General features: G+C 37.1%; 1 protein-coding gene across 1 annotated transcript; it reads left to right on the forward strand.

The window, feature by feature from the left end:
- Positions 1 to 980: 980 nt before the first annotated feature.
- Positions 981 to 9,997, forward strand: LOC149246499 (uncharacterized). The gene is made up of 5 exons (XM_089455706.1): positions 981 to 1,154; positions 1,241 to 1,334; positions 1,493 to 1,730; positions 8,994 to 9,116; positions 9,259 to 9,997. Exons 1-5 carry the CDS (start codon positions 1,021 to 1,023, stop codon positions 9,369 to 9,371), a joined length of 702 nt encoding a protein of 233 aa, XP_089311832.1. The 5' UTR covers positions 981 to 1,020; the 3' UTR covers positions 9,372 to 9,997.
- The last annotated feature ends 8,147 nt before the right edge of the window (positions 9,998 to 18,144 follow it).

Here is an 18,144-nt window from a genome sequence, read left to right on the forward strand (position 1 = left end):
AGCAGTTTATAACTGTTGTTCCTGTAGAACAGTTGGCTGCTTTCAAGCTCGGAGGGGAGATGGATTAGAGCTCAGAGTTCTTGGTGGGAATCACGAGGGATGTCCCTAGAACCGTGGATATCCTCTCCTAAAACCCAGCAGTGCCACCTCGTTGTCTCCTTATCTCCTTTTTCGTTGTCTTTTGCTCCCTTTTAATGCCAAAACCTGGAATCATAATGCATTAGTCACGTAGAGAGAGTGCCTACCCTTCTTCCTACAAACAACATGAATAAACTAAGAAATGCATGCATAAGCAATAAAAATGAATGGTTTGAGCAAGTAGAATAGGCCAAAATGAGCCCGAATTGTACCAAAATTGGGGCTCATCAGCAGGTCAGTGTACTCAATGAGATTTGAACTTCGGTCTCTCAGGCTTCACCCAATCCCGTCTTGGCGGCACACAACATGTCAGTGTACTCAATGAGATTTGAACTTCGGTCTCCCAAGCTTCGCCCAATCCCTTCTTGGCGGCACATGAATCTGCTCTTGCTAAAATCATAGGATCTTAGTATAGCCGACTTGCAGGTGGTTGGATGTACTCCTGGTATTATAAAGGCAGCGATGAGGATTGATCCTGGATCTCCAATAGATTAGGACTGGCAGCGACAAATTCACCATATAATTGAAAAAAAAAAACACAAAAAACTATCAATCATATTATCTTTGATGGGCACCCTTAACGAGAAAACATAAAAATGATATTATTTTTAATTAATAAAAAATAAAGTGATATAAATACATACATTTAACCAAACTTAAATTCAACTATTATGCTCATAAATCACTAAGTTTTTATGTTAAAAGAGTCGACAATAAATTTATACAATTTTTAAATCATTATAACGACCCAATTATTAATTTCAATTTTTTCACCCAAAAGACCTTGCTCGTCGCGCTGCCCCAAGTGCCCTAAAGTCATTTAAATTTCACATATTTAAATAGCTGTTCGCCATCTTTTTCGGACATACGTTCAAAACATTCATGTTTTCTTCCCGCCACTGGCATCGGCGCAGCAGCATGAGCACGATGAAGCCCAAACAATCTGCTACATCATCTTCCTCAATCAGTCAGTTCGGGCAGCGATCCATTTTGTCAATTTTTGATCCCCAAGTCGTGTGAGTTGAATTCAGTTCTGTATTCTGCGTGGGTCTGTTATGAGTCTCATTCAATTTATTCATCCTTACAATTTTATGAAACGCAGGGAAAAGAAAACCAGCAAAGCTTCGTCTTCTTCGGTCTCTCTGCTTGACTTTCTTGACAAAAGATTAGAAAAGAGGTCTGAAAAAACTCCTCAGGTACGATTAAATGTAAATATGTGTGCGTGTACGCTTGTCTGTTTTATTCCTTATCAATCACAAAGCTCGCTAACCACTGGTATTAGATAAACTTGCAAACCCTATATTCACTGGTATTAGAGGGAGGCTCTGAGCAATTAGATTCTTGGTTTGTGTAGGGAAGTACGGACGACAAACCCTCTAGTGCAACTGCTAGTCCTATTCCTAGGGTTTTAAGTGGAAGGAAATCTGATTTTCAGCCTAATACTAGTATCGCAAGTTCAGTGTTCCAGCAGTTGAAACCTGTGTCCAAAGCGCTGAAACAACTACAGGGAGACTCAAATCCACCCGCGAATCCTCCAGATGACCCAATTAATAGAAGAAATTCACTAAGGAGGAAGAATTTTTCATCGACAGGTATGATGCTATTGCAAATGCTTCATTCTAGTCCCCCGGAATTTTAATTGGTGTCTATTTTCAATTGGTAGTCAAATTCAAGGCCCATCCCTGATTAACTGGCTATCCTACCGCTGAGCGATCTCCCCTGTCCCAGTTCCTCAAATCTAGTAACTATATAAATCTACTTTGTTCTGTTACTGTACTGAAAAGTGGACAGGCTAGGGAGCGATCCCGGGACCTATTCTCAGCCGACGGACTGATTTATTGTGGAGCTACATGTGCCTTAAGCCTAATTTTGGCTCAGGACTTCCAGCCACTTCAACCTTACTTGGTCTTGATGCCATGTTGAAAAGTAGACAGGCGAGGAATCAGACCCAAAAAGTACTTTTGGCTAATGGGCTGCCTTAGCATTGAGCTACATGCTCCTTCCTTATGGTCACCCTAAACAGTTTGATCTAGAGGTGTGGATTGCTAGCTCCAGGTTGCAACACCCTTCTTAAGCCACACTTTGGCCCTGGCCTTCTAGTCACATCAGCATCTTGGGTCTGATACCATGTTGAAACTTGAGCAGGCTTATTCAAACCCAGGAACTACTTTTTTATCGACCGACTTCTGTCACTAAGATACATAATGATGAGCGGCTTTAATGGTTGATCTAAAGGTATGGATTCTAATTTCCACCATCAAGTTTCTAACACTGTTCTGCATCCTCCTCTTCAAGCACTCTTTGTCAGGCTTTCTAGCCACTTCGACCTGCTTGGCTTTGATACCATGTTGAAAACTGAACAGGCTAGGAGCCAAACCCACGATTTACCCTTGACCGAACATTGAGCTACATGCTCCTTTCTGATGGGTACCCTTGTTCGAATCTTCGATCAAAAGGTGTGTGTTGCTACTTCCAACATTAATCTTGAACCCATCCTACAAATCTAAGTCGTCATGAATGCATGGTGCCCAAATCAAGTGTCAATGTAAACTGCCTACCGAAGGAAAATCAAAGAAAGCCATTCAAAAGGAATTTGTACTATCTTCCAACCCCTTATTAACCTGTTGCCAAATGTCTTTCATTATTTATACCTTCTTAGTAGAGAACACTCTTATTTTTATCGGGAAATATTCTAAGCCTAATATGGCGTATCACGATCATTGAATCTGTGAAAGACTTAGTGTTTTGCATTGAATGAAGTTGTTTTGGTAATCGATATACTAACTGCAATTGTGACAATAGGCTTTCCACAGGTAGAGTGAGTCCACAAAGTCTTTTGTGTTGTTATGCTTCTAGCAATGAGTTAAATTGGAGTTCTTCTATCATGTGACGCTAAGCGTTTTATTATATTTTCAGGAAAAGATAATTTCTCACTAAATAGAAAAAATCGAGGCTTTACTGAGAAAAAATGGATGACACTAAGAATCACCTCCCACATAGTGATCTCAGATCATGAAAATATAATGCCCTACTTGACACATCCCTCTTGATATTCCAAATGGTATGAGCCAACTTGGGGACTCTCCCTTCGCTGGATTGGATCCGGGTGTTTTCTTACCAGAAATATTTTACACCAGTGTGTCGAAAATAGTCGGAGTATGGCAACTTATTCATAGTCCTCCACGTGGATATTTTGTTTTAGCTGTTTGGCATTTGAAAAATAGGGTTGCCAGGATTTAAGGGTTCAGGTTGGGGTCAATTATTCCAGAATCCAGTTTTGCACGTTTTAGTGCAGGGACAAAACAGACATAAAAATTAACATTCTAAAATGCCAAAACCTTCTGCCAGTGCAGAGTTTGCAGTCAGAGAACAAGTGTTCTCACTTTGATTTAGACAATGCCATAGATCCTAAGATGTAATTTGCTTAGATGTATGGCGTGAGTGTTTACTATCCTTGTTGATGTATGGCGTGAGTGTTTACTATCCTTGTTGATGAAGAGTTCATTATGGAACTGTTAGGCCTTTTGAACTCTCTGGCCTCCTTTAAATAATACTGGGTGTATGATTTAATCGGGAGAATTACCAAATAAAATTTTGGATGGTCCGATTTCCAAGATGCTGAATGCAAGTTTAAAGTTCAACTGTGCCAAGAAAATTAATGTTTGCTATTCTATCTGAACTGTCTAAACAAAATAAAATTAGTGATTGCTAGGCTATCTGGTGGATATTGCTTTTTCCAAGTCAAATTCATGACTAGAAATTTTCAGATGAAATGGGCCCATCTTAAGTTTGGAATTTTCGCATCACCCCGGGCCCATCTTAAGTTTGGAATTTTCGCATCACCCCAGAGCTAAACGTTCATAACAGTTTGCCTGGGAGTTTTTTCATTACATCAATCGCTTAAAAATGAAATTATCAACCGCCAGAAGCGGGCATCTTGACTTACGAGTATGCTAGTTATATAGAGAAAACTTGGGCTTGGACCAATGTTCCACACAGTTTTCCTGAGAACGGGGAGATGTACCGGGATGTATAGAAGCAATTCTAAATTTTGGAGAAATTCAAGGTGGATTTATGTCGGGGTTTTATTTTTTAAAATATAAAAATAAAAATAAGTGTTAAAATCTCGATAATAACATTTTATCCCAAGCAAATTTATCATTGTACAATGTGAATTAGATTCGACGGGCCAACAGATCTCGATTTTGGGACATGTGTCCCATTGAAAAGCGTGCTGCGCGGCTTTAAAAGCTCAATTTGGACCGATTTATGCCTCATTCTTGTGTCTCTCTTACTGTGGGTGTGTGGAGCAACTAGCAAAGGATTTGAGAGTGTTTTGGAGGTAATTCAAGAAACAAGTAAGTGTTTTTTTTTTTCTGTTTTGTTTGCTTGCCCATTTTGTTTACATTTTGTTTACATGTTTGTGTATTTTTTCATTATTTTTTCACAACATTTATGGCTCAATCAAGGGCAGCAGAGAAGGGGCAAAAGAAGGGGAAGAATGTTCCCATTGGTGATGCCTCCCATGTACCAATTTCATTAGGGTCTGCAACTGTTCTTTTTGTTGGAAGTGGGGCTGCAACAACAACTTCAAATATTGAGGGCAAAATAAATTAGAAAGACAACAAGTTCAAGAAAGTAAATATCCCTTGTGGAAATGTGTCACAAGAGATTAAGGGCAAGGCAACAAGTTGAAGGTTTCTTGGACATGCAACTATTGCAACAATCATTTCAAAAACACTTATTTCCGTGTGAAAGCTCATTTGTTGGGCTTGCCATGTTGTAGAATTGGAGCATGTGCAAATGTGTCTGTATCTAAGAGGAAAGAAACGGAAAAAGAGGCCAATGTTGGTGTGTCAAGGGTGGCTGCATCATCTAAAAAACAAGAATGAGGATCCCCTTCCATTCTTGAGTTAAAAAACAACAAATTTCCATTTGAGAGTTTTGGTGGGGGTGTAGGTCAAGCAACAAAAAGAAAAACAATGGCACTTGGTTCAATGGACAAGATTTTTTAGAAAGAGAGACGAGAAGAGCTTGATATCACTATTCTTTTTTTTTTCCTATTTTAAATTTCATATCTTTTACTGTTGCATGCTCACCTTTATTTCTTGAGATGTGTCGAACTTCGACTCAAGGGGCTCCATCAAGGTATGTGCCCCCTGGGTCAGAGAAGCTTAGAATTTCATTGTTGACTAAGGAAAAGAAAGAGGTGGACAAAATGCTTGAGCCTATTAAATCAACATGACCAACATTTGGGGTTAGTATTGTTTTTGATGGATGGATAGATCCAACACACCACTCACTTATCAACTTCGTGGTGTCTTCCTGAATGGACTGGTTTTCTTGAAATCAGTGGATGCATTTGGACAATACAAGGATGCACAATATATTGGTGAGTTGTTCATTAAAGTTATTGAAGATGTAGGTGTTGATTCTAGTGTGTAAATCATTACAAACAATGCACTTGTTTGCAACGTTGTTGGCATGATTGTGGAAGCTAAATATCCACAAGTATTTTGGACACCCTGCATTGCCCATTCCTTGAATTTAGCACTTAAAACTATTGATTTTGATGTGCCTTGGATTGTAAGTGTTATTGAGGATGCATGACATATCGGCAACTTTGTACAAAATCTTATTAATTCCCTCACAATATACAAGGAGTACACCCATTTATCATTGTTGAAGATTGCAGATACATAGTTTGCCTCTTCATTCATCATGTTGAAGAGGTTGAGGGAGGTCAAGACCACTCTTGGGGCCATGGTTATTTCAAAGTTTTGGTCTTTTTCGAGAAAGATAGATCAAGTAGCCTAAAAGAGAGTCAAGGACATAGTGTTAGATGATGCAGATACATACCAACCCATCCTAGGAGAGGTTTATGAGGGACGAGATTCCATGATTGAGTTTGTAAGGACCATTATTTTATAGAGTGAGTGCCTTGAGTATGAGACTTCATTGAAGACCTTTTCGACCACCATACAAGATATTCTTGTCAACAGATGGGATAAGAATTGCACACTTTTGCATTGTTTGGTTCACTCATTGAACCCAAAATACTACAACCATGAGTGGCTGAATGGTGGACCTTCTCGTGGATTCCCTTCTCACATGGATAGTGAAATCTAACAAGGGAGGAAGGATGCATTGAGGAAGATATTTCAGAATAGAGCATCCCTTGATGGGGTGGAGGATGCCTTTGTAGAGTTTTACACTGGCACTGAGTGATTTGCAGGCTATGATGTGATTAGAGACAGAGGGGTTAAGAAGCCCTATTCTTGGTGGGCAACTCATGGGGCAACAAGCCATCCTCTATAGCAATTAGCCACGAGGCTCCCCTCTTAGGTTACTTCATCCTCTTGTTGCGAGAGGAATTGGAGTACATATGAGAATTTATAGTGTCAAGAAGAGCAAGCTTGAGTAGTCCTAAGCAGAGACAATGGTGTATGTGTGCACCAACCTTTCTCCTATTTAAAGGCAGATAGATGTGTGGTTGAAGGGAAAGTCAAAGATGTAGGATGTTTTTCTTGATGATAAGGGTTTAGACAATAGTGTTGAGTTGACATTAGCTAACTTGGATTTTAACGAGCCAGTGCTAGAGCTTGTCACTTTTGATGATGGTGATACTGTTGAGGGGTCATCTTCCACACCGACAAATGCAGAGATTACATTGGATACAAAGGAGGATGTAGTAGAGGAGAGTAGTGGTGACCGTGACAATGATGTTGATTTTGATGATGATAATTGATGAACTACCTACTACCTTGTAGTTATTTTGTATTCGCTATTTCTATTTGCCATTGGCATTGCTAGTCAGGTGTCCTCATGACTCAGATGTAACACATTTTGATTTTGATGAGTTGATGAGAAAATTGCAGTTTCTTGTCTTTCTCCTATTGGATCATTGATGAATTCACAATTGTATTTGTATGTATAATGTTACATTGTACAACTTACAAATTTACAATGTACAATCTAGATCTTTATTTGAATTTGTATCATGAATGAGAATTTGTGTAATATGAACATTAATATATATATATAATGTGTGCTATGTGTGCCCCGTGTCCCCCACTCGAATTTGCATGTCCAACGTGTCCCGCGTCAGGTGACTTAATATTAATTCAACATTATAAATGATATAAACATGATTCAGGTTCAGTAATGAAATACAGTGATTTATAAACTATGGACAAAACTCAGATGATAAAATACTGATACATTGATTTAGATTCATCATTTTAAAATTTAATTAACACCAAGAAAAACAGTAGATACTGAAATATGAAATAATAAACTGATATGACTGAAACTCAAAAATAATAAATACTGATAAGTCAAAGATTTGATCTGAGGTTAGTATTTAGAGTCAAAACAAAAGTTAAAACAAAAAGAGTCAAGAACCGAAAATTAACAAAGGGTAATGAAGATTTAAAATAAAATGAGCAACAAAGGGTGAAAGTGAATAAATAGTAAATAAAAGAGAAAATGAGATAGTTTAGTTTTTTTTTAATCTGGCAAAAATTTGAAGAGACTATCAGAGGTAACCATTTTGTGGAAATGTGTCCCACAGGAAATCTTCCCCTGTTTCCCTAAAAGAGAGACATAGGGAAACATTTCCCAGATCCCCTCTGTCCAAAACCATGGAAAACATTGAAAGCACATCCCAGTGAAACACTGGTTTGGACATTTTAGGGACCACTTCCCATCTGTACTTTTCGTCAAAAGTGAAGGAGAACAATCCCTGGGTAGGATGATAGATGTGAAATGTCTAATAAGCAGAAATATATGCTATATTTGAGCTGACATTATATAACAAGCTTGCTAGCATCCTATCACAGTGCTGATAGATTGCTATAATGAACAACCAAGAAGACTTCCCGTAGTCATCTTTGCACTTTTGTGGGAACTTGCCTTCGTATTTTGGTATCTGATTTGCGTAGATTTCTGAAGATAAAGATTACGTTAGTAAGGTGTCTATCAACAGATTTTGTAAGTGTTTCCAAGCTATTTAGAGCAAAACATATTGGGAATTCTGCTCTTGCAAGAAAGGCCATATTCACTATACGTCAACGATACCTGAGGGTGGATTAAAAGAATTCCCAAGGACGTTGTTAAAGGGTGATTAAGATGAAGCCAAATACAGGATTGATCTACCACCGAACTTCTGTCTTCCCATTTCAGTTCTCTCACACAGAGTCGGCTTTTCAAGGGAAAACAGTGAGGTCACTATCTTCAAGAGTTTGGACATTGGCTTATATTTACTGTTAATGGAATGTTGCACAATGTTTTCTATAATCCTCTTGCTATCCAAAAGGCTTGTTAACTGTGGAGAGTCTTGTCTGCTTCTCAGCTAACCGCATGAAATGAGATTAAAACATACTACACCAAAGAGTATGCTTGCATACAACTGCCAAGAATATGTCAAGGGATAACCAGCTTTACCACTTTAGCTTACATGCGATTTCTGTTTTCCTGCCATGCCATGTAGTTTTTTCCAGCACGCTTTTACTTGCAATCCTGAGGCCGTATTTCCATACAAATAAAACCTTACTGCAATTTGAACACCGACTTCAATTCAATAGCTCTTTTCCTTCTACCACCCTTTCAAAATTCCTCCTATTAAAAGTGAGGCAATTCTAATGGGTTTCCTTGTATCAGAACTAGATGAAACGTGTAAGAATTATGCTATTGAGTTGCAATGGATGATAATAGGAGATCATATTCAGACAGTCTAATATTGGTAATTATTTATTGGAATTCAATGATGATAAACTTAAAGAATAATGGCCAGTTACAATAATGATCAGTTACAATAACTCAGTTTTTGCGAATCTCTTTTCTGTATTTTTCAGATAATATCCAGATGTTCTCTTCCTCTTCCTCCTTTCTTGTTCTTGGCGATGATCCCAAACCGAAAAGGAAGCTAAATGCCCAAAGGGGGGTGGATGAATTACCGCGTACTATCTTCAATCACTGTAAGTATATTTCTTTCCCACGCTCTCGTTATGCACCATCTTGACTTTCCAAATCAAAGTAGCGAATTTTCGTCTTTACGTTGAATCCTTCAATCCAAGCCAATCAAAGGCTGATTCCATGGTAATTTCACTGTGGTTTCAGATGCTGATGGCGGCGGTTGGTGGGACACAGACATGGTTGGACTTGATAGTGATGAAGTTGGCTCTACAGAAATATGGGAGGGCATGGGTTCAACTACTATCGGAGGCTTATAGCAGTAGTTCCCCAATTTGTTGAAATACCATGATACCTAAAATCTAATGGGTTTGATACTCTTGCTATCGAAATGTTTCCCTGAAGGGACACCGTTGGAATTTATTGATATATGTAGAGCTTGATGTCAGAGATAGTGGCTGTTGTTGGTAATATATAAATTTCATCTAGTTACCTGTTTACGAGGTCTAATCTCTGCAAACTTCGACTTATAAACTTTTCGATATTTTGGCATCTCTTCAAGTAAAGTTACAGTCCACATGGTAATCACTATTCAAATGCGCTATGAAAATTATCCAAGGTACAACAGCACTCGCATAAGTCAAGTGATACACTGCTGGCTTCATCCAATTTTAGTTTTTTCCAGGGCAGAGTTTCTCTGTATGTTGTGAGATTCTTTTGCTTCTCCATGTACAACTACTTCATTGTTATCTCGTGTTATGGAATTAATATTTTCACATTTAAATGGAAAACAATGCTGCAATAATCCAAACATGGGAAATGTGTGAGCAACTTACTCCACTAGTGGAGGATAGCCCATTTACATCACAATTCGGGGCATGAGATGTGACATAGATGCAAAGGCAAATTTTGCAAATATTGTAGATGGTTTGGTTACAATGTACAATCCAAGTTTGATGAGGATGTCTTTATACGGGCGTTTTTATATCAAATTGAACAGTACTTAGATTACTTCAATCATTTGAAAGATTGTGATTCAACGTTGCTTTAAGTAACAAATTGTGTGGCTGACATCAAAGCTTTAATGATGTATTGACATGCCAAATGGACACTTTATCACTAAATTTGTTCTTGTTTTGGTTTTACCAGTGTGAATTATAATACATACACTTCGAGATTTAATGCGCCTAGATTTTGATCGGTCGGTTTTAATAAAAAATAGTGATTTGGTTATTTACTTGCAATCTATGATTTAACATCTCTCCAAACTGACATGGGTTGATTGGGTTGATGTGCCTCTGCTTTGCAAACGTGTGCATATAGTCCTCATCATTACACAACCTTTACAAGTGCTGAACATACGATGATGTTTTTGAGTGATCGTTGTGATGGTTAAGTGTCATGGAGAGAGTTACGGCAAGGGGTCTTGGCGATGGAAAGCAAAATCTTAACTTTCATTGTGAACAAAACTGAGAAAGTATCTTTATCGATCATTTCGAGTTCACATTTTATTAAAAAGATTAAATTTTGTACTAGAAAGGAAATTTCTGAAGATAAAATCAAAACTTAATATAATACAATAAGTATTAATGATATGGTGATTAAATCATATTAGTATATAAATATTTTAATAATTTTTTGCAAAAGTAAACAATTTGGCTAATTGGACTTATAAAGCATGTTTTAAATATTTATTAATTTATATAATTTTTTTTGTCTATTTATTTGCATGGTTTATTAAAATTTATTCTTAACTTGATAAAAAATATAAATTACTTGGCAGGGGGTTTGAGGTATTTTTTGACGATGTTTATTGTAATGTTGAATCTGCCTTGTATAACCTTGAAGGTTTTCTTTAGTGAAAAGTCTCAATTAGACTCGCTTTTTGATATTGGGAACCTATGTAAATTATGGCTTGAAAACAATTATTAGTTTGGAATTTTAGTCGTTTTGATCTAGTTCATTGTTTAAGGGTTTCTTTAATGTGCAAAACGCAGAATGATGCTAGATCTACTTTAGTTGAACCAAATAGATAGACATAACACTAAATATATAATCATTTTTATGATCACCAAGAAGGTATTGTGTAAGCAAGGACGTGTACTTGAAAAGTTGGAAAACAATCGCTAATTATAGTACTATGCTTGTGGCTATAAACCAACATTCCAAGTAACAAAGAAGAGTTAGATAAAAAAACCGTGAGTAGAGAGATTGCACACCAAACAAAAAACCACACTATCTTTTATTGATGTCATAAATGTTACATATATAGTATATAGATCATTGACTTCGACAAATCTAGATTCTAAGAAAGTGGATTTGATTAGCTAAATATAGCTAACCTAGAAATTCATGATTACAACTCACAAGAGCATAGAACACATGGAAGCATTACTTCCAACACCCTCCCTTAATGTTTACATGACAAATTACAATATTAAAGAAACACATACAAATATTTTGTCGTATCTGTTTGATATGGTCTTCCTCAACACTTACATTCATCCTAGAATCTTATAGACAACACTCTTTCTTTACCAACACAACTTTGAGCTACCACTTGACCTCCATTTAAAATATAATTGCTTTTGACCATTGTTGACGAACTTGCAAAATTGACGCTTGACCTTTCGAAGGACAATTTCGATATTGAATCATTCTATGGAATTGTCGCCATTTGTTGAATACATGGCCTTTCACTATATTCACTAGTTATCTAGGTAAATAGTTTAGACATTGAATGTCTTCCATAGTTAATTATACAACTTGACTTTTCATAAAAAATAATCTGTACCGATGCTTTTGGAGCACGACGAGTCACATCAGCTTGACCTAATTAAGAACAACATGTAGCTAATGCTCATGGAGCACAACAATTAACATTAGTCTGTTCAATAATTGGCTTGTTTTTTGTGGTTCTGCATCATATTTTATAAACTCACAAGTAAACACATAAACAATCACACAAAAAGCACTTTACATATTCTTTTTAGAGCAATTTGAGAGTTGATTTACAGTCCATAGTTTGTTGAACAATCAGAATTGATTTTTTTTTTGTTCGGGACAAAGCCATAGCGCTTCGAACTCTGCGCATGATTCTTTCTCGATTCTTCCATGGGATGGGATCATTATTCCACTATTCATGGTTCTTTTTTTTTGCATGTTGCAACTATGCTCTTGAATTTGAACAACTTCTTTCATTGTCAAATGTTTACCATCGAAATGCAACACATGCAAATGGAGGTGGGGATTTTCATATCAATGACTTTTAATATCAAGGGATCCACCAACTCAAAATCCATTTGGACGTTGCCCTACATGCGTTGGCAGGAAACAAATAATTTGTCACAGTTGAAGTTGTGGACTAGTAGGTGATCTTCATGCAGATACCAAGATCGCTCTTGGTGATTAGGGATGCATAATACAAACAACAAACATCCAACACTTGCTTGCATAAACTTTCTTAGCTTGCAATGAAAATTGGAGGACACAACCCTACTGATAACTGTAGGATCATCTCCACTCCACAATGTCTCGTCATCTTCCAATTGCAACAAAATGCATTGGTCACGAAAGGTTTCAATTAGTTCGAGAATACAATGGCTCCACTTTTGGTCCATCTAGTGCTTGACAAATTCAGTCTCTGATGCCCAACGATTGAAGCTTGGTAAGATTGAAAATGGTGGCCTGGAACTGACTAGAGAAATGATTTGCTAAAATTGCATGATCTCAACCTCTCTTGTGAGAGAATCAAAGTTGAATCAACTCTGATACCACATTAGAAAAATCAAGGGAGTGGATAGAGATTGCACCAAACATAAAACTACAATATCTTTTATTGACCTCACAAATGTTACATATATAGTATATAGATTATTGACTTCGACAAATCTAGATTCTAAGAAAGGGGATATGATTAGTTAAATATAGCTAACCTGGAAACTCATGATTACAACTCACATAACCTAGAACACATGGAATCATTACTTCCAACATTAGATAATTATTTGTGTAAAAAAACTAATTGACATTGCCAAAAAACATCCTTAAATCAATTCCAAAACTCAACAAAATAATAGAAATTCTAACCACGAAGGTTTTAAAATTTAAGCTTGTCTTCAAATAGCTTGGCCACTATTAGTTTCCCTCATTAAAATTTTACAAATAAGTTTCCAAAAATTATAGATTAACAGTCTAAATTAAAATTTAATACTTCTAAGAAGCTTTCCCATCTTCTTTGATCTTTTTATTCAATGTAACTATTTGAAAATGTAAAATAACAATATATTTGAAACGACAAAAATACATGTATTTAATAATTAAAAGCTGATCTCCTTTATGAGAACAAGGTCTAGGTTTTTGCTATGCTTTGCAAATTCTAGGGTTTCTTCTACATAGTTCTTTATGCTCAACTCCTCAAGAGGGGGCTTTGCCCCCTCCTTTAGCTAGATTGTTTTAGGAGTTTATAACGATTTTGGATATACTGGTATTCCCGTTCAATCTCCTCATCTTTGACATCGTTTTCATAGAGCAATTGGTCAAAGTGGGCATTTTGGTTTTGCAACCAAACCTGCATTGGGAGCATCATGGCAAGTTAGAAATCTAGGGTGTTGCTTGCCAAAAGTGGTGCAAGGTCCAAAATACAAGGTTAATTCTAGTATGATTAGAGAATATCTCCAATATATGCAGGATCATGCTTTGATTTGCAAATTCATTGGACTATGACCCTTTGCAAAATCATTGATTGGGTGGATTCAAAATAAATGGAACCTCTAGGGTCAAATAGAATGGAGTTAGGGGCAAAAGGATTCTTCATTGTCATCTTCTCCAGCTTGGAAGATAGATCAAAGATTTTTGAAGGAGGGTTGTATTTTTTAAACAATGCAGGGCTCTTCGTGTGATGGAGGTACACATCATACACTTGGATCTATTAGCAACGTTGTCAAAGTATCAGAGGTTATTAAGAGATGGAGGTACACATCATACACTTGGATCTATGTTTACATGAATATCACTTAGTTTCTTACAACCTCCATAGATATTTATCATACAACAAAGCCCAATCACCTTCTTGAAACATTTTGTCTTTGATATTTTTGTCATGCCAAACTTTCTTTGTACTTGAGTCACCTTTGTGTGTAGGAGGGTCTGCATCCTGAATTCATCTAACCCATTGAGCTAGAGCAACCTCTTTTGTTGTGCCCTTGTAACATCCAAATCCAACTGTGCTTCCATTCTTAAAGTGCTGTACTCAAACTCAATGGAAAGCATAGCCTTCTTCCCATAGACCAAATCATAAGGGGTGAAGCCAGTGGTTGTCTTCCAAGTTGTATTATAGGCCCAAGTGGCCTCCACTAATCTGTCAACCCAATATCAGGATAATGTTTGGAAGCAATCTTTAGATTATCCCCTTTTGATGTAGACATTATCATGAATATTGGCATGTTATTATGGATAGTCTGATGAATACCGAGAAATTGGTTGAAGACCACCCTTCTTAGAGAGAGCAAGATTATTTGGGAAAATTCCCCCAAAGAAGACGAAATTTGAGTCTTTAGGGTAGCTCAAATCCAGATCATATCTCTAGATCTGAAGGAGTCTCTAAAGTAAGACAATGTTCAATCAAGAATGCAATCAACAAAAAGAAAACCCCATAACCCTTTATCGAATCTTTCAAAGCTAGTGCAACAGTCTCTTGAAGAGCGCCAACAAAATCCATCACCATAGGAAATGGTTAGCTACCTTACGAAAGAGGCTAAAACAAAAGCCCTTCCAGAAGATATGGACATAGATGGCCTATGATTGATTGCACTTGCATAAGAATGACATGGAAAAGATACGAAGGACATACTAGATCATTATGCTACGACTCTGTACAATGCTTATCTTCGAAATAAGGAAAGAAATTAACTGGGCTTGAGTTACTCACAGTCTAGTCTTGGAGTTCAAACAAAGGATTTCAAGGTGGAGGTAGGACAAACAATTCAAAAAACGAGGCTGCAAGAGCAATAAGGCTTTGATCTAAGAAGATGGTGAAACATTAATCAACTTGGGGAAAATCACGCTAATGTTGGAGGCATTTCTCCTCTTGAAATATTGAATCTTCAAGGATTTTTATATATAGTCATGATTATTGTAGTTAGTTTCTGATTGTTTGTTAGTCTCAAGAATCTCCTTGATTTTAGTCCTCTTTTAAAAATCCAAGCTATATGTACCTTTTTATGATTAATGAAAGGATCCATTTACTTAAAAAAATAAAAATGAAAAGTTTATTTACTTTTTCTTGAGTTTATTTACTTTTTCCTTTCTTTTAATGACTTTCAAAGATTATAATTTGAAACTTTTCACTTGTATTTTCTATTTTTTATGAATCCAAACGCAATTAAAGAATAGCTATTTTTATTCATTTTAATAGTCTTAATATTAAATTAATTTTATAAAAATAAGAAAATTAACCACTACAATTTTTTTTGACTTCACAAATAAATAATAATTATATTATTTCTTTATTTGAATTCATCACCTATTCATTGTCAATCTAAAGACCCATACCATCAACATAAGGATTTTTTTTGTAAGCTAAGTTTGTATTTCCTTACAAATCCGAGTTTCTAGTACATAGTTCATACATCCACTATCAATATCCTTTGTTGTGAATGGTTTCAATCTGCCTAATAAGAAACTAGATATTTTGACCATCTGCCAATAGAGCAATTAGTCCAAAGCTATAAAGAGAGTAACATTTGCAACATAACTAGAGTGCCTACAGTGTCATTGTACCACAAAAACTATCAACAATCATTCAACAAACTAGGAGTCTAAAGTAACATGTGTCAGGTCTCTTGTGTTGGAACTTGGAGGAGCTGATGTCGTGGCAATACACAGTATATGTCACTCAATTTGGGCCACGTAAGTGTCCATCTTTTCCACATGCAACTGCAATTTTTTTTGTTTTCTCTTCACATCCTCAAGGCTAACAAACACATTATATCTATCAACGTGCTTTTCCATGAGAACTCTGCTTATCAGGGTTTTCATTTTCTAGTAAAGGAATAAAGCTTGAAGGTATTGTTTCTTGTGTGGCTGGGGTCTGGAATCCACTACCCAATTCCTCCAAAAGCTCTGAGTTTGAAAAACCATGTCTGTCTCTGGTTGCCTCAACCTCTAGGTGTTGTATACCACTTCAAGTTTCAAGTGGGATAGCCTAGTGAAAGGACTCAACAACCTCCTCGGCCTACTTATTGGCTCGATTACGAGAAGAGTAAGGGCCCCCTTTAGACCAATTTGTCTCTTGCCATGAATAAACCCACAAACCAGAACAAATAAACAATAATGTGATTGAGACCAAACCCCAACAACCAAGAAACAATGCTGACACCCGTAACTGATCCTCGTATATCCATTGTCAACCTAGACGAACACCCTTGGACTAGCGTCTGGCCAATTAACAATGCCCCAACCAAGGGTTGCTAACAGATTAGTAGATCGATGACCGAGAGTACTACAACAACAAAATTAAAGTGAATGAAAGGCTTAAGAATTACCAATATAGAGTCAAGCTCTAAGTGTTGTAGGTAGGAAGATAACACCTCGTTTGGAAGATCAGAGATGTTGACATTGGAATGACTTCCGAGCTCAGCAAGCCGCTCCCAATCTAAACTCTTAGCTTGCTTCTTGATCTTCGAACTTATTCTCCAGAGAAAAAACTACCATAACCCCATTTGGAAGGAGTTGGATTTTACTAATTTGGTTCCCCAAGTTCACACACAACCTTGACCCACTTCATGAGTTTCCAATCCAACTGCAATCCACACCTCGTTCTTGCTTAGAAACCTTCGCAAGCACAAGCCAAGGCATTCTAACACTGGTAGCATCCCAATTCTTGTCTGAGCAGCGACACTGACAGGAATGCTGCTCCCTTCTCTAGTCGCAAGTGACATGCATTCAATTGATCTGGGGTTGATAATACCACATACAACTACATGCACGAGGTGACCACGCCACCCCTTTCCTTCAATGCACTTCATGTTTCAAGGTGGCAGGCACAATTATCCACACTGTCATTTAGCTCATATTGCACCTCCATTGGGGGATCAAAATAAGGATTTTACCATAATATTATTTATTTATTTTATTTTTATAAGTTAAAAATGATTTTTTAGTTTATATTAATATATAGAGAGATTACATCACTTTCTAGTTGATATCTATCATTAGGAAACTAACATCTCCATCGACATGATATTTGCTTGATTATTAGAATCTGCTTTGCTTCTAACTAGATATGGATAAACGAAAAAGCCTAGAATTCTTGTCACAAGATAACTAGACATAATGACTAGTAAACTAAAATAGAGAGCATAAATCAAATAGTGGGGGAAGTATCTCTTGAACATCATTTCGTGAAGCTAGACTCAGTGTTTGTAACTTCTTTCTCTGCTCTCATCACATGCCTAGAACTAAAGAATCCCCCCTGTGGGGCAAACATTGCCCCTCGTCCTTTGTTTTCACCCTCCCTTCATTCTATAAAAGACTGCTATGGGTAGAGAGATGGAATTATCTCGCAAGAGCTTCTCCTCAAGTTGTGACCAAGTAAAGCACAAAAATTGCTACCCCCAAATTAAAACTCTGACTTGGACATGAAGACCTTGCTTACAAATAGAAAGACAAGACCTGGGCCAACCCCCCACTTCATAGTCCCAACATTAGTTAGTACCTTCTCCTGTCCATAACCCTTGTGCCTCACCAAAAGATTCTTTTCAATCCCTAGAGACACAGGTGAAACCTCCTTCCCTCATTAACCTAACTAGACTCCTCTCAAAGACAGACTCCATCTTCGATGGTCCTCCCACTAACATAAAGCTACCAACACTGAAAATTGTCACCACCAGAAAGCTACCAACAAAGAAAATCCCTCCCTACCCAGGAAGAAAAAAGACAAACTCACATTCACCCATAGATATTGTTAGCATTGAGAAGCCACCACTGCTTTGGATGGAGTTGATGTTGACATAGATTGTCATTTATGTCAATATGGCAATATTCTAGGAGCTAGAGGAAAGCCAAGACAGTCAAGCCATTGGAGGCGGAGGA

The sequence above is a fragment of the Pinus tabuliformis genome, chromosome 7, assembly GCF_031772625.1.
Source record: "Pinus tabuliformis cultivar Carrire ecotype Pingquan chromosome 7, CPIR1, whole genome shotgun sequence".
NCBI lineage: Eukaryota > Viridiplantae > Streptophyta > Pinopsida > Pinales > Pinaceae > Pinus > Pinus tabuliformis.